The sequence below is a fragment of the Marmota flaviventris genome, chromosome 13 (assembly GCF_047511675.1).
Source record: "Marmota flaviventris isolate mMarFla1 chromosome 13, mMarFla1.hap1, whole genome shotgun sequence".
NCBI lineage: Eukaryota > Metazoa > Chordata > Mammalia > Rodentia > Sciuridae > Marmota > Marmota flaviventris.
Genome location: NC_092510.1, coordinates 71,903,695 through 71,925,472, shown reverse-complemented (window position 1 = coordinate 71,925,472; position 21,778 = coordinate 71,903,695). Strand labels below are relative to the sequence as shown.

At 52.2% G+C, this 21,778-nt stretch overlaps 1 protein-coding gene across 1 annotated transcript in view; it reads left to right on the top strand.

Moving 5' to 3' along the window:
- Anks6 (ankyrin repeat and sterile alpha motif domain containing 6) overlaps positions 1-20,935 on the top strand; it is a 46,513-nt gene extending 25,578 nt beyond the window's left edge. The window contains exons 12-16 of the mRNA XM_027931135.3: positions 4,693-4,879; positions 8,410-8,477; positions 11,688-11,804; positions 17,021-17,117; positions 20,356-20,935. Coding sequence (XP_027786936.2) covers positions 4,693-4,879; positions 8,410-8,477; positions 11,688-11,804; positions 17,021-17,117; positions 20,356-20,405 — 519 coding nt within the window. The 3' untranslated portion in view covers positions 20,406-20,935. The remainder of the gene's footprint in view (positions 1-4,692; positions 4,880-8,409; positions 8,478-11,687; positions 11,805-17,020; positions 17,118-20,355) is intronic.
- Positions 20,936-21,778: the final 843 nt, after the last annotated feature.

The following is a 21,778-nucleotide window of genomic DNA, read 5'->3' as shown; positions in this document are numbered from 1 at the left end:
TGGTCCAGGATATCACGTCTCTTTGCTCTGGGCTGGGATAGACATGTCTTGTGGGATATCATGATTATCACCCGCTTAATCAGGAGCTCTGCTTGGGAATGTCTTTGTAGAAAGAAGCAGAGGAAGGGGTGTATTAATAAAAGTCTAAGTAGCTTGTTAAAAAGAATCTTTCAAAACCTAAGGGAGGGACTTCTTTTTCCACCCTGGGATGTAGTTAGCTAGCTAGAGCATTAAACGCTTCGTGGTAGGAAAAGTCGCACTTGCTTCCAGGCATGAAGACGGTTTCTCTTTAGTCCCTCCTGTGCTGTTCAAGATGTCTAATTTTTAGCAGGAATTACAAGATAAATAATAGTTAAAAACAAAAACACCTCAAGAAACAAAGCCGTTCTGAGAATAAGACTTAGGTATGACACAGGTGTTGGAGTTTTAAATAACTGTGACTGACGTGGTAAGGGCCCTAATGGAAAGTAAGGACACCCAAGGTCATATGAGTAACTCCTGCAGCAGAGAGGTCGAAATCCAGTGGAAACGCCAAAAGACACGGTTGCAGAGATGAGAACACAAGAGATATTTTTGACAGACTCGTCAAACCTGACACAACCAAGGAAAGAACCAGTGAACTTTTATATAGGCCAATAGAAAGAAATCACTCTAACTGGCTGGGCACAATGGTACACATCGATAATCCCAGTGCCTCAGGAGGCTTAGGCAGAAGAATCACAAGTTCAAGGCCAGCCTCAGCAACTTAGCAAGATCCTGAGCAACTTAGTGAGATACTGTCTCAAAATAAAATCTAAAAAAAATTATTTAAGGACTGAGGTTGCAGCTCAGTGGTAGAACACCTCTGGGTTCAATCCCCAGTATGGAAGGGAGGACGGGAGGGAGGGAGAAATCACCCTGACTGAAATAGAGAAGGAAGATATAACAAAAACTCCGGGCTCCCAAAAGTTATGAGAATGGTGAAGCAGAGGGAATATTTAAACAAATATGGTTGATAACTTCCACAAATTAATGACAGATAGAAATCCATGGATCCTTAAAGCTCAGAGAATCCTAAATAGGAAAATGCCAACGAGAACAACACACCTAGCTCTGTTATGTTGAAACTGCTGAAAACAAGATGAGAAAGTCTAATTAATGGCAGCCAAAGAAAAAAGAAATTACACCCTCATCTTTAAACCGGCCTGAAAGAAAAAACAGAGTCATGCCATCTCATAAAATGAGCTAGGAGGTATTCTCTCCTCTCCTGTTTCTCTGGGCGAGGTTGTGGAGAGTGGGTATTCCTTTTCCTTAAATGTTTGATAAGATGTGCCAATGGAACCAGCAGGGTTTTCTCTTTTGGAATTTTAACTTACAAAATAAGTTTAATAGAGAGAAGGCTGATTAGATGATCTGGTTCTTCCTGAGTACGTGCAGTGCTTTGTATCTTTCTCTTGTCTACATTGTGGCATTTGTGATGCGGAGTTGTGAGTAGTGCTCCTTCATCACCGTGATGTGGGGTCAGTAGGAAAATCTCCTTTTTCATTCCTGATGTTGGTAATTTGTGACTTTTTTTTGTTTGTTTCATCAATCAGGCTAAAAATTTATCGGTGTTATTGGTGTTTTCAAAGGATCATCTGCTTTCATTGGTTTTATTTTTTCATTTTCAATTTTACTGATTTCATACTGTTACCTGTCGTTTGCCTCCGTGAGCTTGCTTTGTGTCTTGTCTTCTTTAGTTTTTTATGGCAGAATTTGAGATTGCTCTGTAGCCATCTTCATCTTGTCTAGGACAGACGTTCGGTGCTGTGAAATCACCTCTCCAGTGCTGCTTTCCCTGTACCCTACACATTTTGATACATGTCTTTATTTTAATTATAGGCCAAATATATTTTTTTTCACTTCCCTCGATACTACCTCTTTGGCCCAGTATTTAGAAGCGCGTTTTTCATTTTGCTGTCATTTGGGGGTTTTCTAGAAGTCATTCTGTTCCTGGTTTCTTATTTCATTCTAGTTCTATTTCTGTTCCTTGGGGTATATTGAGGTCTAGTTTACTCCCTGGATGGCGATTGATCTTGGTGAGTTTCCCAATGCACTTGAGGAGAAGGTGTGTTCTGTTGTAGTAGCTGGGCAGGGGAGGCCCCGGAACTGTCAGGTCCACTTGGCTGGTGGTGTCCTTCAGGTGTTCTGTGTGCCTGCGGATTTTACGTCTGCTTGTACCAATTACTGAGAGAGGAGCGTTCAAACCTCTCACTGTAACTGTGGATTGGTTATTTCTCCTTTCATTTCTGTCCATCAGTTTTTGCCACGAGTAAGTTGTGTACATATTTAGGATTGTTATTTCTCCTGGAGAATGACCCCAATATTGTGATAGAATGTCACGTTTACCCCCTGGAAACAAGGATACGTCTTTATGATGTTACAAAAAAAAAAGAAAGAAAGTGACAGACTAGTAACCCTCATGAACATAAGTGTAAAAATCTCCCCAAAATGTTAGTAAACAGAATCCAGTGATACATAAAAAGGGACACACGCTGGCTAAGTGGCATTTATCCCAGGAAAGCAAATCTAGATCCTCAGTAGAAAATCAATCCATGTGATTCACCAGGTTCATAGACTAAAGAATAAAATGCAGAAAAAGCACTTAACAAAATCCAAAGTCCAATGTGATCAAAACTGTTAACATACTAGGTAAGGAAGGAAACCTCCCGAATCTAATCTAAAACACCTCTCGCTGGCATCACACTTACTGGTGAAAGACCAAGTGCTCCTAGGATGGGGACCCAAGGACTTCTCACCCCCAAGCACTCTCAGTTCCATATTAGAAACTACTGCTAGCACAGCGAGGCACGGAGAAGAAATCAAAGGCATGCACATTGGAAAGGAAGAAATGAAGCCATCTCTCCTCCTAGAGGACATGACTGTCTACATAGGAAACTTCAGAGAATCTACACCAAAGCTCCCAGGACTAATAATGAGTTCCTCAGGGTCAGTGAACAAAAGTCAGTTGAATTTTTTTTTTATGCTAGCAGTGGATAAATAGAATTTATTAATCTGAAAGTTAAAAAAATATCGTTCACAGGTTAAGGGCATTTGTGAAAATGAAATAATCTAAAGTTATATGGAAGTGAAATACTTAGGTGTAAACTTAATGAAACATGCAGAAACTATAGGTTGAAAACTCTGAAACACTGATAAGACAGTGAAGCCTAATATAGTTGTGTTGCAGCGTGATCTACAGATTCAATGTAATCCCAATCAAAATTATACTTTGTGTAGGGATCTACAAATAATTGTGAAATTTATATTGAGAGGCAAAAAAAAAAAAAAGACCCTAAAGGAGCCAAAAGGATTTTTGGGGAAAAAAAATGAAATTGGACATCTCATACTAATTTTAAGCCTTCCCTTAAAGCTATACTGTGTATTAATGAAAGAACAGACACACAGATCAATGGAGCAGAACAGAGGGCCCAGGAATAGACCTGCACAAGACTTGTTCACGTATTTATTTATTTATTTTTAACAAACCAGTAAAGTCTTCTCAGCTGAAAGCTCTGGAATAATCAGATGTCCACACGCAAGAAAATGAACCTCCCCTCACGTCTCACTGCTAATATAAAAAGGAACTTGAGATGCATTATAGACAAAGTTGAAAATGAAAAACTATAAAGCTTCCAGGAGAAAACACAGGAGCATGTGTGTGTGACTATGGATTTGTCAAAGAACGTAAGCACGGGTTACCTGGGTTCCTGTGCGTTCACGTGTTTCCTTGCTCCTCTCGTAGGTGAGGCCCCGTGAGCCATGACATCCCAGTAGCAGTGAGCAACCTGGTGCCCAGACTTTGGTTTCTAAATACCATTCTCCAACAAAAGGAATCACAGCGCTTTGGCAATGGCTCATTCCCAGTACTGAGGCAGAGGAAATGCAAGATGAGCATTTTGTGGTATCAGAAAATAGGGAAGGAAATGCTTTTTTTAAAAAGGCGGGAGGAGGGAGGGAGGGAGGGGTGCAAGGTGTTAAATCAGGGACTGCAGGAGAGGTGTGTGGAAGCTCTTGTGTCTTTGCAGATCTTCTGTGCATCTAGAATTATTTTCATATAAAAAGCTCTCTGACTCTTGCTCACTGCTACTGGGATGTCATGGCTCATGGGGCCTCACCTACGAGAGGAGCAAGGAAGTATGTGAACACATACTAACCCAGGTAACCAGGGCTGTCAGTACTGTATTCCTTGACAAATCCATAGTCATACAGATATGCGCCTCTGTCTGTCTCTCTCTGTCTTTCTCTCTCTCTGTCTCTCTCTCTCAAGCTAAACAATCAAAAAAGGAGAGGGGAGGAGAAAGTGCTGAGTGTCCTTTGGGGAGACGTGGGAGGTGGTAGCATAAAAGCAACACACGGAGAGCAGAAGGGCCTTGTGTGTCTGTCAGAGCCAGGCAGCTGGGGCCCAGGAAGGAAAGGGGACTCTGCCAGGGTTGCAATGCTGGTAGCTGCAGGGACAAGCTTCCTGCCAGTGTCCTGGCCCTTAACGTGCCTCTTGCCCCCCCACAGCTCTGCTCCCAGTGGATATCCCCGTAGCTGTGTCCACTTTGCATAGGAAGTAGATTCCAAGGTCCTGGCCCGGCATCCTGTTGTCGGAAGCCACCTGCGCTCCCTACCGTGGCTCACTGCTCTCATCCTTTCTGCCTCAGAAGCAACGGCTTATGTTCTCTTCAGCAGAAACTGGACACCAGCCAAAGGCCGGCCTCTGGAACCTCCTCGACCTCCAAAAGCACCTCCCCGACCCTCACGCCCTCCCCTTCACCCAAAGGGCACGCTGCGGAATCCTCCGTGTCCTCCTCCTCGTCCCAAAGGCAGTCCAAGAGCAGCGGGGGCTCCAGCAGTGGCACCATCACAGACGAGGGTGAGTCCCCAGCCCTGAACCTCCGGCTGTTCCCACTCCATGGTGCCCTGGCATCAGAGAGCCACCAAGTGCCCTGAATTGCTACATCCTAGGTCAGGTTTGTTTGTTGTTTTTAAACAAACCGTCTCACCCTTCCCAGATTCTACTTGTATTTTTGTCTTCACTGCGCTAAAGGTGTGGTTACGCGCTCTCACATGGTTTTTGAATATAGGTGAGTTTTGTTTATATGCACACACACCCATGGACAGGCTGCTCCAACACAGAATTATCTGCTTTTCCTAAACTTTCTTCAAATCAGGATTATTTCAATTACAAGTGAGGGGATCTCAGTGACTTAAGGGGGAGAAGTGCGTATGGTGGGCTTCAGGCATGTCCAGATCCAGGTGCTCTGGAACTGTTTCCCAAGTGCTGATAAGCAGCTTCACACTTACTGTGTTTTCCTGACTAATTTTACAACCCCAGCAGAAAAGAGCTACTTTCTTAGGAGGTCCAAGCAAAACCCTAGAGGGTTTATCTTTTGCTCCTCCTTGGCCATCCTTGTCTATCTCTATGCCCAGGTGGTGGGATGTGTGGATGGGGGGGCTCAGGTCTGGCTTCTGCCTTGGGAGCGGATCCGGGTCTGCCCTGCTGACGTGGTGTGGATCAGAAGAGGCAGAGAGATGCTCCTCAGAGGAAGGTGGAAGTGCCATTCCAGGAGGGAATGGGCCCAGGCAGGCAAGGGCCCCCAATGTCCACTGCAGCCAGGGACGCTGCCTGTGGAAGGTGCTACCAGGTGCATTGCTGGTAGCTCAGCGGCTCCTTGCAGGTGCTGGGGAAGGAGGTGCCCACAGCTTCTGCAGCGCAGGGATGAGCTGGAACCAGCCGCAGGGCCCTGGCCACGCTGGGCTGGTAGATGCCCACTGTGACCGCCACCGTCTTTTTCTGGGGCCTGCCTCTTCTACTGTTTGGTGAAATCCAGTTAATCAGTTACAGAGGCTTCAGAGATCCACCAGCCACCTCCCTCTGCCCCCCACATGTCCCGCATGGAGTCTGAAGTCCCCCCTTGAAGGCCTTCAGGAAACTGAAACCCTGGAGATGCAGGGACAGCCATTTCTCCTGTGTCTTCTCCCAAGAGTTGAGCAGGACCTGTTTGTACCACCCATGCCCATCCTGTCCCTCTCATTGTTATAAAGAAGGTTTGCAAAGCACTAACTGGATGGAAGAGAACCAATAGCGATTTCTTTCTAGATCCGTGTTTCTGGTTTAGAGAGCCTGGTTTTCCCTTCTGCAGCCCTGGGGTCCTGAGGCAGGGAGACCTGTAGATTGTCACAGGACAGGGCTGCAGTCTGTCCCAAGCAGCTGTTCTTTACGCGGTTCTCTTGGGAAATGAGTGGCCCCTCGTGAGGACCCCATGCAGATGTCACCCTGCCCCATCTTTCCACCCTTGCCCCCTCTCTGGACTCTTCCTCGTGGAAGCCACGAGCAGCCCTGTGTTTAAAACACCATGCATGTAAAACCTTAGCACACTTGGCTATTACCTGCAGCCTGGAGGTTTTTGTGGTCCCCATGTCTGCACGGCAGGCACACCAGGCGTGTGCTGATGGTCACCGCTCTGCCCTCTTCCCAGCTCCACTGGCGGGGACAGTACCTTGGCAGTCAGAACCAGCAGCCATGGGGGTATTTACACCACAGAAATCGGCAGGCACCACCCATCAGGGCCTGACGGATTGTGTCGTAGATTGTCCAGATGTAATTCAGACAGAGATGGGGAAAAACGCTCATCGTGAAGGTTCACCTTAAAATTGTGTCACTCCCGAAGCCATCACATCATGAAAGCGTGAAAAAATCGAGGATCTGTTCTTCATATTTGAAAACCATTATCTGATTCAGCCAGCTTGCTCACATGAAGTTCAAGCATATGTCTTTGTTGTTGCATTTCATCTTGTTCACGTAAACAAAACTATCAACCAGCATTCACGTTGGAACGGCTCTCCTTGGCTGTGGATAGCAGAGCAAAGATGGGTGGAAAGCATTTGGTGAGGAGCAGCAGTCGGCTGTGTGGAATTCGCAGGAAGGAGTATCGTGTATTCCTGTTTGAGAACAGTGCTGTGCCTCCTTGATATCAGGGAGCTCTGGGGTGAATCTAGGTACCCACATAAACGCACGCACTTCTGCCTCGGAGAGCCCTTTGTTGCTGTGGAGGGGACAACGTGGGCAGGGCCAGCAGAGCAGAGAGCTGGTGTCATGAATGACAGGGGACAAGGGTGGCTTGAGGCTCAGTTTCTCAAGAGCCTCCTTCAGGGCAGCTTCCTCCAATCCCCTGGGCTGGGTCCAGTGCCCTCTCTGTGTCCACATCCCCTTTGTCCCTACCCTTCACTGTAGCACATGTCACACGAGAGAAGTGGCACAGCAGTGCTAAGCACCTTCCAGGAAGCCAGACCACAGGGGACCAGCAGTACGACCACAGCCAAGATCTGTTCCCAGCCTCTCTGGGCCTCACCTCCCTGTCCCCCTCTGGGAACGGGGAAGGCAGTAGAGTCCACCTCGTGGTGGGGAGGCTTGAGAGCACATGGACCGTCCACGTGTAGGGTGCCCGATGGCAAGAACTGTCACCAGGGTGAGAGCGTTCATGCCCGTTGTTTTCTCTTCCCAGCCACCCTGAGCACTTGCAGTGGGGACCTCCCATCCTTGTCCACCCCGCAGGCAGCTCTTCAGACTCACCCACTGCCTCAGGACCTTTGCACCTATCAGGCCCTCTCCCTGGATGCTGCCTACTGGTCTTTCCTTAGAGACCTGCATAGTGTACCCCTTGTGCTGCTCAAGTGTCTCTTGATAAGGGAAGCCTTCCCAGTGACCCTCGGTGGAACAGCACCCTCTGTCCCTTCATCCACCCTCACCCTGCTCTCTGCTTCCTCTCTCCGTGGGCCGTCAGCCTGCGTGGTGTCTGTTCTGGCTGAGCCTCCAGGTGCCTGATGTGGGGACTCTGCGTTGCATGTTTCCCCAGCACCCAGATACTGGTCTGGGCCTTTATTCTGCCTGTTCTGATACCCAGCACCTTCCCTGGCCTGTCCCTCTGTCTTGCTGCTCCTCTCTGCTGTGTTCTTCAGACCTCCGCACACTTAAGCCAGCCCCCACTTTGGTCTGGGGCTTGCCTGCTGCTCCTTGGATTCCTTCTTAGACTCGCTGGCCTTGGCGTTGTCATTGGCTGTGTATCATTGTCATTCACACGAGGAGGCGGGGCTTAGTCCCAGCTGTGGGCAGGGGCACTCTGCGGCCTGGTGGGGGCGCTGCAGTATGGTCTTCTCGGCCGATCTTCCCAGGGTTCACCTGTGGCCGGGGTCGTGGCCGGCAGGTGGCTCAGGTCCCACTGCAAGCCTCCCGTGCAGGAACGCAGCTCAGATCTGTGCTGGGGTTTCTTGTTGACTTTCGGGGGTCAGCTTTCATTTGAAATAAGATGACACTGTTCCGTAGTTGGAAGACCAATCTTGATATGTTTTACCAAATTCTAACATCCATTATTTTTGTTTCTTTCTCATCTTGCCTGCTTGAAGATGAACTGACTGGAATCCTTAAGAAACTGTCACTTGAGAAATACCAGCCTATTTTTGAAGAACAGGAGGTAAGAGTGTTCCTTTCAGATGTCCGTTTAAATCTTAGTGTAGGGGAAAACAAAATAAATCTTTGTCTCAGTGTCTAGTTCGCCTTCAAGCCTGGATTGATCCTCTCCACCGAGTCAGCCCGGGACATGGAAGTCGGGTCCAGCCCCTCAGTCCAGTTCACCGTCACCGGGAAATCCTGGGGCCTGGGGCTGCTACACTGCAATCAAATTTTGTAATCTGAGTGCTGCTCTCTCTAGAAATGTCTGTCCTGAAAACATTTTAGTTGCACAGGACTGAGGAGCAGGCACATAGGTTTAAAGTAGGCCATAAGCGAATCCTGAGGAATCTGCCAGAAGCGTCCAGACCTGGGGCCTGCGGTGATCTCAGAGTTCATATTAGCTTAAAAGCATGAAAATCCCATTTTTAAAAACGACTGCTCTGCTGTCTGGCAGGGCTTCAAAACGTTAAGCACAGAGTTACGGTACGACCTGACAAATCCACTCCTGGGTATGTCCCCCAGGGAGACGAAGGCACAGGTCCCCAGATGTCCGTGGCAGCCTTACAATGGCCCGAAAGTGGAGACAACTCAAATCTCCCATCACCTGAGGACGGATAAGGAAAATGTGGTACCACTCTAGTGAAGCATTTGACAACCGTAAAAATGTCACAGGCCACAGCGTGGGGAGTTGAAAGCATCATGCTCAGTGAAAGAGACCACCCACTGCTGGGCGCGGTGGCGCTCGCCTGTGATCCCAGTGGCCTGGGAGGCTGCGGCAGGAGGATTGTGAGTTCAAAACCAGCCTCAGCAATTTTCCCAGGCCCTAAGCAACTCAGTGAGACCCTGTCTCTAAATAAAATATATAAAAATAGGGCTGGGGGTGTGGCTCAGTGCTTAAGCACCCCTGGGTTCAATCCCCAGTACCAAAACAAACAAACAAAAAAACCCCAAAACAAATGAACAAAACCGTCACCAAAGGCCATGTTTGGTGTGGTCCCATTTATGAAGCGCCCAGAGCAGGCCAACCTGTAGAGCAGAGCAGTGGTTGCCAGGGGCTGGGGGTGGGATGCTTGGGGTTCAGGGTGACAGAAATGATCTACAGCTGACTATGGCCATAGCTGTGTCGCTAAAGGTCACTAAATCATATACTTTAAGTGGGTGAGTTACGTGATGGGTGAATTCTATTTCAATAAACTGTTGAAAAGTTCACTATTTTAGCCAAATAAGACTCTTCTGCAGGCCCACCGGCCACCCGGTCGTAATCCCTGGCTCAGAAAGTTCTGGTGCCCATGGGCAGCACATGGAAATCATCGTCCTTACAGTGCCCATTGTGACAGCCACTCATTGTCCCCAGGAAGGTCCAGACACAGCGAGGTGTTTGGGTTTTGGTTAACAGGTAGACGGTGCAGGGTGCCCTTCCTCGGTTTGCCTTCCGGCTGCGTCCCGCCTGCCATTCCCGCCTCCTCGGCATCTGAAACTTCAGTGACTTTTCTCACTTCCAAGAAGTCTTTCCTGGTGGCCGGGGGCTGCCTGCTTTTGCTTGAAATGCTCCATGTCCTCTCGGCGTGTGCCGGGCACACACCCTGCGCACACACCCCGCGCACACACCCCGCGCACACTTCTGTCTCTTGAGGTGCCCGACTCTGCTTTATGAGGTGTCGCTTGTGATTTCGTGGCTTCGTCCCCATTTCTCCAGCTGGCAGGTTGGGGGTCGCCTGTCACTCATCATTCAGGGGCATCATTATGTCCAGGGCAGGGCATGGGGCTGAGTCCCACTGAGATAGGAAGCTCTCAGAGGTGGACGGGGGAGGGCAGGCGGACCTCGCTGCTCTGCGGCAGTCTAACTGGCCATCCACCGCCTCTGAGCTGGGCCTGTGGTGCTCCACGGGGGGCTGGACTGCTGGCTGGAGATTGCTGTGCCTGCTGGGCCAGCGTGAGGTTGGCTGGGACCCTTCCCGGTCTCCCCGACACGGGCTGCCCTTCTCAGGAGCCACGCTCAGCTGTCGGCTCTGACTCGTCTTCTCCCTGGGCAGTTGAGCTGGTTCACACTGGGTGGGTGGGGGGTTCGCCTCTGTGCAGAACCACAGCCAGCATTTCCCTTGGAGGCTGCAGTTGTCCCTCGCCTGCTCCTTGTCCCTCACCCTCACCTCCAGCCCACTCCCCACAGCTACACGGACACTTCTTGTCCCTTGAAGTGAATTGTCAGGGACAGGTTTTGGTTAACAGATAGACGGTGCTGGTTCCTAGTGCTGGTGAGAATTTCTCCCTGTTGTTATGTACATACGCTCATCAGTGAGAATTTGGAAAAGAAATTAGGTGATACATGTGCTCATCAGAATGAAACTAAAGACAGTAATTTTCATTTTCCTACCTGTATCAGGATGAATTTGATTTGGCGACATGTATTCAAAAAATAATGGTATCTTCTCTCTGCTCCACACACTGAGGTATCTGGCCATCATCCCCAGAGCCCAAAGTGGCTCTTAGAACTCCAGCCATCACATCTACATCCCATATGCAGGATGGGACATATAGAATCGACTTTACATGGGGGTGGAGACCTGTTCTCTGTCCCCTGTTTCTAAGGCTCCACTGTTCCAAACGCAGGTGTGCTTGTTTCTGCCAAACCACTTTCAATCTTCCCTTCGCCCGGCCCAGAGGCCCAGAGGCCTTTTTCCTGGAGCAGAGCCCCGGGGCCCAGGCAGGCTGAAGGGCTGTTAGAGCTTCCCGAAGAAACCGGGGACTGTGCAGTTTTGAGGCGCTCTTCTGGCATCTCTCCCTTGGTTCCGTGGCCTTCTCTATTGATCCTGCTTATTACTCTGTCTTTCCACAGTCTGCGCCCCTCTTGTCCTCCGAGGGGGAAGCGGGGTGAGTACTGCCCACCACATTCTTCTCGCAGCCTCCGGTGATGCCAGAAGCGCAGCCATGTTGGAATCCCCCTTCTAACAGCAGGACCTGGCGCGGACAGACCTTGCAGGCTGCCCAGGTCCTGCCTCAAAGACCGCCCCCTTGGTTTTCCAAAAATATGTCTGTTTGGAGAAGCCAGGAGCTGAAGGGGGTTGGCTTTTAATGTTTCCAACCAAACTTTAAACGTGGAGTCCAGAATTGGAGGCAGAAGTCAGGATCGATTCCCTACTAATAAGCACTAATAGCTCCCAATCGTGACGTCCCTGTTGAAGTGGGAGAATAGTGTGGCCCCAGCAGACGGCAGCGAAGCCCCTTCTCTTCCCAGGTGGACATGGAAGCGTTCCTCACGCTCACCGACGGCGACCTGCAGGAGCTCGGCATTAAGACAGATGGATCCCGGCAGCAGATTTTGGCAGCCATCTCTGAGCTGAATGCAGGCAAGGTATTGTTCCCAGTCTTATCTCTCTCTTGTTCCAGGCTTCCGGAAGCTTCAGAGGTGGCATATCTGACGGAGGCTGGCCCCACTTGCACTAGTCCCCGATCTCCCAGGGTGGCCTCCTCCCTTTCCTACCCGTGAGGTGGTTGCTCCTCAGATTCAGCTAAAACATTCCCTTGGTTTGCCAGCCCAGGAGCTGAGGAGGCTGAGGCAGGAGGATCGCAAGTTCAAAGCCAGACTCAGCAATGGAGAGGCACTAAGCAACTCAGTGAGACCCTGCCTCTAAATAAAATAGAAGACAGGGCTGGGGATGTGGCTCAGTGGTTGAGTGCCCCTGAGTTCAATCCCTGGTGCCCCCCCCCCCAAATACTGATATTCCCTTAGGTGACTTCCGCCCCCAGGAGCAGGTGTGGCCTCAGGAGCAGTTCAGGGGAGCCTTGGCTCACACAGGCCCTGAGCTGGCTGACCTGGCCTGGAATCCTGCTCTGAGCACACTCTGCTCTGAGCCTCACTGTCCCCATCCCTCGGGGTCCATAGGACGGGCGTGATGGGGTTGTCACCAGAAAGCCCAGCAGGACGCCTGGCACACAGAGCTGTCCATCACGGCGGTTGATATCAGATCCCCGTCAAGTTTCTGTTTCATCCCCTTTAAAGCTGAGGATCAGTGGTGCCCCCACACCCCGACCAGAGGCTCACAGAAACCCAAAACAAAGGGGCCCCAAACTCAAGACCAAAAGGGTGGATCCTGCTCCTTTGTGAACATCCATGTGGGTGCTGCTGGGCTCCTGGCCGTGGCCTGTCCCCTCCCAGTGAGTCGCTGCTCACAGTGGCTTTCCCACGCTCGCCCTGCCAGCGGCCTGCCTGTGAGACAGCAGGGCCGTGGCTGCGGCTTTGCCGGCCTCCGTGTGCCGCCGTGGACGTCTCTGCCTCATGCCTTTCCGCCCTTCCCTCCCCGTTGTCCTAGGGCTGTGCTCCCTGCTCTAGGTCAGGGCAGAGAGCGTGATGGTTCTTCCCGTGTTTTGCTGGATTAAGCAGGAAACATTGAAGGGACGTCCTGCCCCGGCTGCAGGTGAATCTTCATGTAGCCTTTTATCCTGTACAGATCACTCGCGTCCTCAGCGGCCCTCGCCACAATGCCCAGCCCACCCCCCCGCACCCCCCACCCTGTGCACCCCCCACCCTGTGTCCCCTGGTGAAGCGCCCTCTGGGCAGGGCCGGGTGCCACCCACTCGTGTGCTGGTGGCCAGTGGAGGCAGAGCCTGCACCTGTCTCTGGCCTCTGGCTGCCACCCTTTCTGCTCCCTCCCAGCCCTACCCGGGCTGCAGTAGTTGTGACTGTTGTTATTGTGACCTGCCTGCAGGTGATGGGGTGACCCATGAGGGTGATCTAGTGAACTCACTCGGGCATTCGCCAGGCTGGGGCTGCGCCTTCTTTTTGGTACCAGGGATTGAAGCCAGGGGTGCTTAACCACTGAGCCACATCCCCAGCCCTTTTTTATATTTTATTTAGAGACAGGCTCTTGCCGAGTTGCTTAGGGCCTCGCTAAGTTGCGGAGGCTGGCTCTGAACTCGAGATCCTCCTGCTTCAGCCTCCCCAGCCACTGGGATCACACCCAGCACCCAAAGGGGTGTTCCTCTTTTACTGTGTGTTCTTTCTCTTCTGAACAGTCCTCACCTGGGCCCAGGCAGCTCACTTAACAGGTAGGGAGGCCAAGGGTCAGAGATGGGCAGTGAGCCGACTTCAGACCCGTCGGTTTCTGCTCCACTCCTGGATGTGGAGGCTGGAGGAGGGTGAGGCAGTGCAGAGGTTGCTGCAGGTGGGCAGCTCTCTGCTGTCAGGAAGTGCGTCAGCCAGCCACCTGAACCCCAGGTGGCTCACAGGGGGCGGTCAGCCAGGCTCTGAAGTTTTGGAGCATGGATTTATTCGGGGAAAGAGCCCTGCCAGGCCCGGGTCTGTTGAGAGCCGAGCTGCACAGGCAGCGTGGTCCCGTGCTGGGGGCCCAGGGCACACTCGCTCACGTGAGGCCACAGAAGCTGCTGAGGCTGCTTCCAAAGCAGCTTTGGAAATCAAAGCCCAGAGAGATGGAGGAACTTGCCCAGGGTCACACAGACCAGGATTGGAAACAGTTTGTGTCTGCCCATGTGTGCACACAGCCCTGCTGTAGCTACCGCAGGCACACAAAGGAGAGCGTTCATTGCTGTGGGAGCTCTCGACTCATGGGGACTGGGAAGGCGGAGGCTGGGGAGACCTTCTGAGGAGAGAGCAGGGGCTGAGACCTGAAGGAGGAGCTAGAGCGGGTAAGGGGCCCAAGGGCAGAGCAGACCAGGCTGAGGAGCACCTGTGCAAAGGCCCTGTGGTGGGAGGGTGTGGCACCTTCGAGGAACTCACAGAGCAGTTGGAGCACAGAGAGCAAGTGGGCCAGAGGGTGCCAGGGGAGCCCTGAGCTTCAGATCCCTCTGCAGGGTTTTGTGCCAGATTCTTTTTTTATTTTAATGTGGCTGAGATAAATTGGGATCTTCAATTTTACACCCTTCTTTCTTTAACAAGAAATCTACGCAGCTACCCGTGTCACTGATCTCTTTTTAATATATTTGCCTGGATGCACTCAAATTGATTTTGTTTTCAAAAATCCTTCCCTTATTGGGTATGTAAATACCCAAACTTTGTAGAAATAGTGCTGCAGGGGACAGCTCTGGGCATAAGACTTTCTAAAGATCTCTCTGGAGTAGCCGTGGAACAGATCCCTGAGCCTGAGCGCCTCGGCGTGTGCACTTCTCCCTGAACTTCTTTCCAGAAAGCCCCTGGCCGTGGGGTGTGTGGGGGGGTGGGCTCTCCTGCAGTCGCACCAGCAAACTGGCAGTTTGTTTTCAATCATCATAAATTTGACAGACTAAACAATGTACCTCGTTTGCATTTGCATTTCTTTAAGAACTAGGTTGATTGAATCCTTTTTTTCTATATTTAATGGCCTTCGTTTGGGAGGGGGGTTTGTTTTTTTTTTCCTTTTGAGAATTTTCAGGCAGGGCCTTTGAAACTCAGGGATTTTTTAAAGGACAGTCATCATGATCGTCTTGGGCTGGCCTTGGAGGCGGAGTGATTATTTTCTTTATTATCTACAGCTCCCTCCTGGGGTCAGGAGGCAGTGGGCAGGGAACCCTGTCTCGCCCTGACCTCATTTCTCAGCAGTTATGGCTCAGGTGGTGAATAATGAAGCTCTTGCTGTCCCTGCTTCCCAGCCCTGTTCATTATCTCAGGTGGCACTTCATAGTCACCCCGGAGGTTGCGCTCACCCCATTTTGCAGATATTCAGTGGAACAGGGGCGGGTCTGGGATGCTACTGTGCGTCACTGGTGGGTGGGGATTCCAGGCCTGCCCACGGCACCCTGCAGCCTGCAGATTTCTGTGGCTGGAATCCTGGCAGCCTTTTACCAGCTTATTGAAGGTGATCTGCAAGGATCGGGGCACATGGGCAGAAGCTTGCCGCCCTCCCAGGGGCTTGGGAGGCCCGGTCAGCACAAGAGGTCCCTGCACAGGGGTCTGGAGAGGGGGCCCCTCTAGGCTGTGGGGAGGGTATGAAAAAAAAAAAGCCAGATGCAGTGGCACACGCCTGTAATCCCAGCAGCTCGGGAGGCTGAGGAAGGAGGATGGCGAGTTCAAAGCCAGCCTCAGCAATGGCGAGGTGCTAAACAATTCAGTGAGACCCTGTCTCTAAATAAAATACAAAACAGGGCTGGGGATGTGGCTCAGTGGTTGAGTGCCCCTGAGTTCAATCCATGATACCCTCCACCAAAAAACAGAATGAAATTAAAAAAAAAAAAAAAGTTGGTTTTTTTTTTTTTGAGTTTTGCAATTTTGTCTTTTTTAAAAATTGATTTTATTTTTTTAAATATACGACAGTGGAATGCATTATAATTCTTATTACACATTTTGTCTTTTTTATTCTTTTTAGTTGTATGTGACAGTAGAGTGTGCTTTGACACATCATACATACATGGAGTATAACTTCCCATTTCTGAGGTTGCACATGATGTGGATTTACACTGGTCATGTATTCGTATATAAGCATAGGAAAGTTATGTCCAGTTTATTCTGCTGTCTTTCCCATTCCCATTCCTACCTTTCACACCCCACCTACTGTGAGTCAGCACCCGCATGTCAGAGAAAACATTCAGCCTTTGGTTTTGGGGGATTGGCTTTTTCACTTTGCATGATAGTTTCCAGTTCCATCCATTTACTTGCAAATGCCATAATTTCACAAATACTCCATTGTGTATTTGTACCCCATTTTATTTATCCATTTATCTGTTGAAGGGTTCCTAGGTTGGTCCCATAGCTTAGCTCTCGTGAATTGAGCTGCTGTAAACATTGGTGTGGCTGCGTCACTGTAGTATGCCGATTTGAAGTCCTTTGGGTATATGCCGAGGAGTAGAGTAACTGGGTCAGGTGATGGATCCATTCCAAGTTTAAAGTCTGGGCTCATTCTGTGGACTTTTATTTTTTTATTTTTATTTATTTATTTATTTATTTTTGCTTTTTTACTCTCAGCTGAGATCATACATTTTTAATTTGCTTTGTGTTTCAACCATATTTATTTTTTGACTCAGAAATCTATGTTGACTCCACCCTGCTGCCCTCCAGGGGCAGGACCTGCCTGCCTCCTGCAGCCCACACAGGTCCCATGTCCACAGCATCCATCTGGGTCACTGATATGGTCCCATTTTATAAATGGGGAAACCAAGGTCCAGAGAGATGGGTGTCCTGCTCAGGGTCACCGGGTAGTAATGGGAGAGGTGGGATGTGAACCTTCTCCACCTCTCGCTCCTGCTGCCTCTTGTCCTGGAGTTCAGGGGACTTCACTAGAAGCATCCACATCTGTTTCCCGGGGGTTAGGAGACTGTGGTAGGGCTGCCGTCGAACTCTCTGGAAAGACACAGAGACAGGCAGGGAGACAACCCCCCAGACAAGCTGGCCCTGCCCCGCCTTGTCGGGGGCTGGGGACCCCTGCACCCTGGGTCCTCTCCAGCCCCGGTAGCGGGGAAGTGGCGCCGGGGAGAGCCTGGCTTGGCCTGTTTTTTACTCAGCGTGGGACTCTCTTAATTAGGGAATTTATTTCCCCCAAGACGCCAGGGGGCTTTTCAGGTATGAGCGGAGCATTAACAATACTGTGTCAACTGAATCCTTGGTTAAAAGAGTTCACGTGTCTGTTTCGATCCCCTCCACAGGGACGCGAGAGGCAGATCTTGCAGGAGACCATTCACAACTTCCACTCTTCCTTTGAGAGCAGCGCCAGCAACACCAGAGCCCCCGGCAGCAGCCCCTGTACGTGATGCTCCTTGTCGCTCCTTGCCCTGGCGGTGCCGTGAGCCCTCTGTGCCCCGGGACCCCTGCACGTGGCCAGGGCCCCTCTTCCAGCAGCTGCCCTATCTCCACTGAGCCCTGTCCCGTCTCTCCCTCTGTGGGACGTCCCTCCCCGGCCCCTGCTCACTGGTCGGGATGCCCCTTGCTGTGAGAGCTTCCCACACACATCTACTGTCCTGTGAGTACTGGACTGTCCAGTTGCGTGCTTCTGGTAGGCGCGTGGCTTCACCTGGTGGCTCAGGGACCCAGCTCCTTTCATTGGTGCCCTGCCATCCTGGGAGCAGAGGCCCTGCTTCTGGCTGCCACAGAGGGACTGGGATGGTGGTGACAGGCAGATGGCACAGCCTGGGCTATGGGAAGTGGGCATTAGAACCTCCACCTCGTCCTTCCTAAGGGATGCCTTTCTCGACGCCCTCACGCCCACAGAGCCACTCCTGCTGCTGCTGGGGTCCCTGTGCGCGGAGTGTCCCTGCTCTCCTGCTGCAGACAGCACGCCACGGGCATTCAGGGGTCCACGTCCAGCGCAGATTCTCCAGCACACAGGCAGCGCTCCTGGGTGGGGAGGAGGCTCGGTGCCCATCCCTCCTTGTCTGGCCTTGGCTAGGTCCAGGCTCGGGATGCACCTGGCTGCCTGTGTCACACAGGGCAGTCCACCTGCACATCCAGGCAGGAGATGGAGGTGTCACGTTGTGGAGGGGTTTTGGGACTCCAATTTTCTAGGCAAAGTGTGAAGAATCTGGAATTTCTTCTACACCCTGTTAATGCTGTTTCCCAAAAGTGGATTGGCTCACGTGTTTTTCTACCATGTCATATTTTGACTACAAAAAATCCAGTCACTAGATTATACGCCGGGTGCCATGTATGCAGAGACCAGCCAGGGCCTTCCACCCTGGCGGATGTTGACAGGCAGGAGGCCTCTCAACGCTGGGCCCCAGCTTCCCAGGAAGCAGGCAGAGAGGAAAGAGCTTGTGCTGGGGCTCAGGGTCACCGTCACACCCAGCTATGCCCTGGCCTAGTGTGGCAGGGACAGGTCATTCGGCCTCTGGGCCAGAGCTCAGACCCCGGTGCATAAAATACTTGGTTCACAGAGTTCTGATGCTTACCATGAGCTGTGCCAGGCCATCTGTCACCTGTCCCTCCTCTGGCCATCACAGCCCAACCCCCCATGCTGTCTTTTGGAGGCATTTGTGACCACACTGCCCAGAGCCTCATGATTCTCCCCTCTGCCTGACCATCTGCTGAGTGTCCTCAGCCCCCGCCTCAGAAGCCCCCTTTCCCTGGGAACGAAGACAAAACATCTTGTTTCAGCCACTCAGACAGCTGTATGGAGGGTCCTGTAAGGGGGGCATGCTTACTGAGCACCTGTCGTGTGCCCAAGCTTCTCTGAATTGTCATTTGTCCTCACTGCCACCCCAGAGGTGGCCTTGTTCAACCCCATTCTGAACATGGGGACGCAGATTCAGGAGGAAGGAAGCTGCTCTTGGACCTGGCGGGCCTCCCCCTCACTCCTGTAGACCCCCAGACTAGACACACTGGTGACTCTGGCTGGCGTCTTCAGGGTCACCGCAGGTCCCGGGCTGTTTGCCCGCAGTGACGTGCCTTGAGGCCTCGCAGCTGCTCTTGCTGTGGGACTTCTTTTCTGTCACCCACGTACTGATGCAGAGTCACTCAGGTGAGTTTGGTGGAGCACCTGTGAAGCACAGGAGTGCAGCTGGGTCACCTTCTCAGAGGCACACCTCGCCCTGATCTGCTGACCCTGGACAGAGCAGGGCTGGCCACCCCCCCATCCCCCAGCACATGGAAGTTGAGGCTCCAGGTGGCTCGTGTCTTGTCGGCGCCACTGGACTCAAGGTTTTCCTCCCAGACGGTTTGTGTCCTGGTGGGGAGGGACCCCGGTCCCCCTGCCTGGGTCCTCCTCCCTCACAGTGGTCCAGACGCCTCCAGGAGGCTGTTCCCCTCCCCAGAACCTTCACCAGTGTTTCCCAAAGTGTGCTCCTTGGGGCACCAGCATGGCGGGATGGTAGTGGGTTCTTTGTGAAGAGAGATGAAGGGGGCATGTGTGTGCCCCAGCAGGTTGGGTTCCAGTGCAGCTGCTCTGCCTGCAGCACACTGGGCCTCCAACAGGTCACTAGCTCATGGCCTTCTCCACGCTTCTCCAGGTACCCTTGGGCAGCACTGGGGCAGCCCTGGGCAGCCCTGGGCACTCAGGGCCTCAGCCAGGTCGGGGTCCCTGGGAACCACCTCTCCTCTCCCCAGCAACTCTCCACAGATGTGGCCTGTTGGTGGTGGGACACCAGGGTGAGGGAGTCTCCTGCCTTTGAGCAAGTGGGGGCCCTGCTCAGAGGGCTTCTGTCCTAGGGTCTCCCCTAGAGGGGAGTGCATCCTGCTGGCAGGTGCTGGGTGTCTGAGGCCCTGCTGGCCAGAGGAAGGCTCCCGCCACTTCAGGTCCTGCAGGAAGTTGGCCTTGCCATTCATTCACAGGAAGTTAACTGAGCATCTACCCTGGGCCAGCCCCAGGCTCGTGCTCTGGATCCATAGAGGAAGACTCCTCTCGGCCCTCAGGGAGCTGCAGTGCTTGAGAGGAGCCAAGCACAGGAGCAGAACTGTTAGGGCCCTCACAGGAGCCCAGTGACAATGGTGTGTGCAGTTCATGGCACAAAGACAGCCCTCACTGAAGGGCCCAAGCTCGACCTGGGTGGGGAGCTGGAGCTGGTCCTCTAGGGCAGTTCTGGGCACAGCAGCAGGCGGGGAGGGGAAATGGCATCCCAAGCCAGGGACAGTGCCGCACAGACGGCAGACACCTGTGTGGGTTACGTATTGTCAGGGAGGGGGGTAAGTGAGGTATTTGTCTTTCTGATTTTCGGTCCTTTGGTACATGTAGAAGCAAAGCATTATTCTGGGAAGAACTGATGCAGAGGCAGACCTAGCCCTGGCTTGGCTCAGCCATTTCTCATTGGCTATTCAGGCATTTTTCTCCATCTCCTTGAGTCTCAGTTTGCATTTTGGTTACCAGATTCTAGGCTGTCCCCAAGGGGCTGGGAATCAGAGAAGGTGAGAAAACCCTTTTCACCCGGGAGCTGTGCAGACGCGAGGAAGCTCCAAGATGGTTACACATTTCATCTTCCTCCCTCTCTCTTTGTCTCCTCCTCTCCCTCCTTCCCCCTGACCCCTTTTTTCCCTCCCACCTGTCCCTATACAGCCATAGCTGGGTGGGTGAGACCAGAAGAAGCCACCTCCGGCAAGAGGTAGCAGCAGCTTTGATGGCTCTGCTGGCATCAGAGCCCCAAGGAGTGGAGAGTCGTCCAGTGGATCCCTGCCCTCCGGCTGGTGCCTATGTCACTGGGATTCCTGGCAAGGTGGACAGAAAGAAGGAAGGCTGGCCCAGTCATTGGAGCTGATCCAGCAGGCAGAGAGGGGAACCTTCGTGTTTGCTCCTGCTGTAGAGACACCTGAAGACATGGTGTAGGCTGGGCCCACAGCTGGACCACTGTGGACATCCACCCTGAGCTGTGCACCCAAGTAAGCGCCACCTGAGGGACCCTTCCTGAAAAGACTCTGCAGGCCAGATGAAGGTGACATCTGCAGAAGGTGGAGCAGCCTCCTGTGGCCACCCTTGTGCATTCAAAGCAAGTTAATCGTGTCTTATTAACCAGTGGGTCCTGCTCGACCTGTAAAGAGACCTGGTGTTTCCCTAATAAAGTTGACACCCATTCCACAGGCCTGGCTCGGGGCGGTGAGCTCCTCCCAGGTGAGTGGGTGGTGGTCCCCTTCCCTTGAGAGTTCTGCACTTGATGGTATTTCTTGAGGGCTCATGGGGCCCCCTGCTGGCCTCAAGGTGCTCTGTTCCTCTTAGAGTGGACTTGGGCCCACCTTCCCTTCAGCTCCTCAGCTGAGAGGCCAAATGGATGGTGGGCCACAGAGCTTGGGGATGACAGAGGAAAATAGGTGAAGAACCCCCAGGGTGAGCACAGGACTCCAGTGTCTTTGGGTGACCCCCACCCCCCCAGCTGGGCTGGCTTCCTGAGGCCACAGGTGCCCATATCCTATAGACCTCAGGAGCCTTCTCACCAGGGCTGATGGACACAGGGCCTGCCCTTCCTCACTGAAATCTTGTGGTGGCTGGCGGGGGTGGGGGTGGGGTTTGGCCTTGCCCCCAGCCCTCACCCACTGTACCCAGAATGCCATTTGGGGGGGCCTAGAATAGGTTCCCATCTTCCTCATGTCAAACGTTTCTTCTTCTTATTATTGTTATTTCCATGTAGGATTTTGAAAGGTTTTCCTCTGCCATACTGTGCATGTTAAATAAGGGTGGCTTGTCTTCCGCCTTTGTGCATGTGAGAGGTATAACCGCGGCTCAAGAGTTCTCCCAGCAGTAGCTGTTAGGGAGCCAGCCCCCGGGTTGCCAGGAGCTTCTGGGAGTCGCCTTGCCTGGTCCTCACAAGAACCCCCTGTGGCTTACAGCTCCCTTCTTTTCAATTTGAGGCCCAGGAGGACACTGATAGCAACCAGCCTCACCCAGGACAAGCACAGCTAACAAGGGACACTTTGGTTTGAGTGCAAGTCTCCCCTCAAAGTTCACCGTGTCTTCGTGGGTCTCAGTCCCCGGTCCCTCAGTCCCTGGT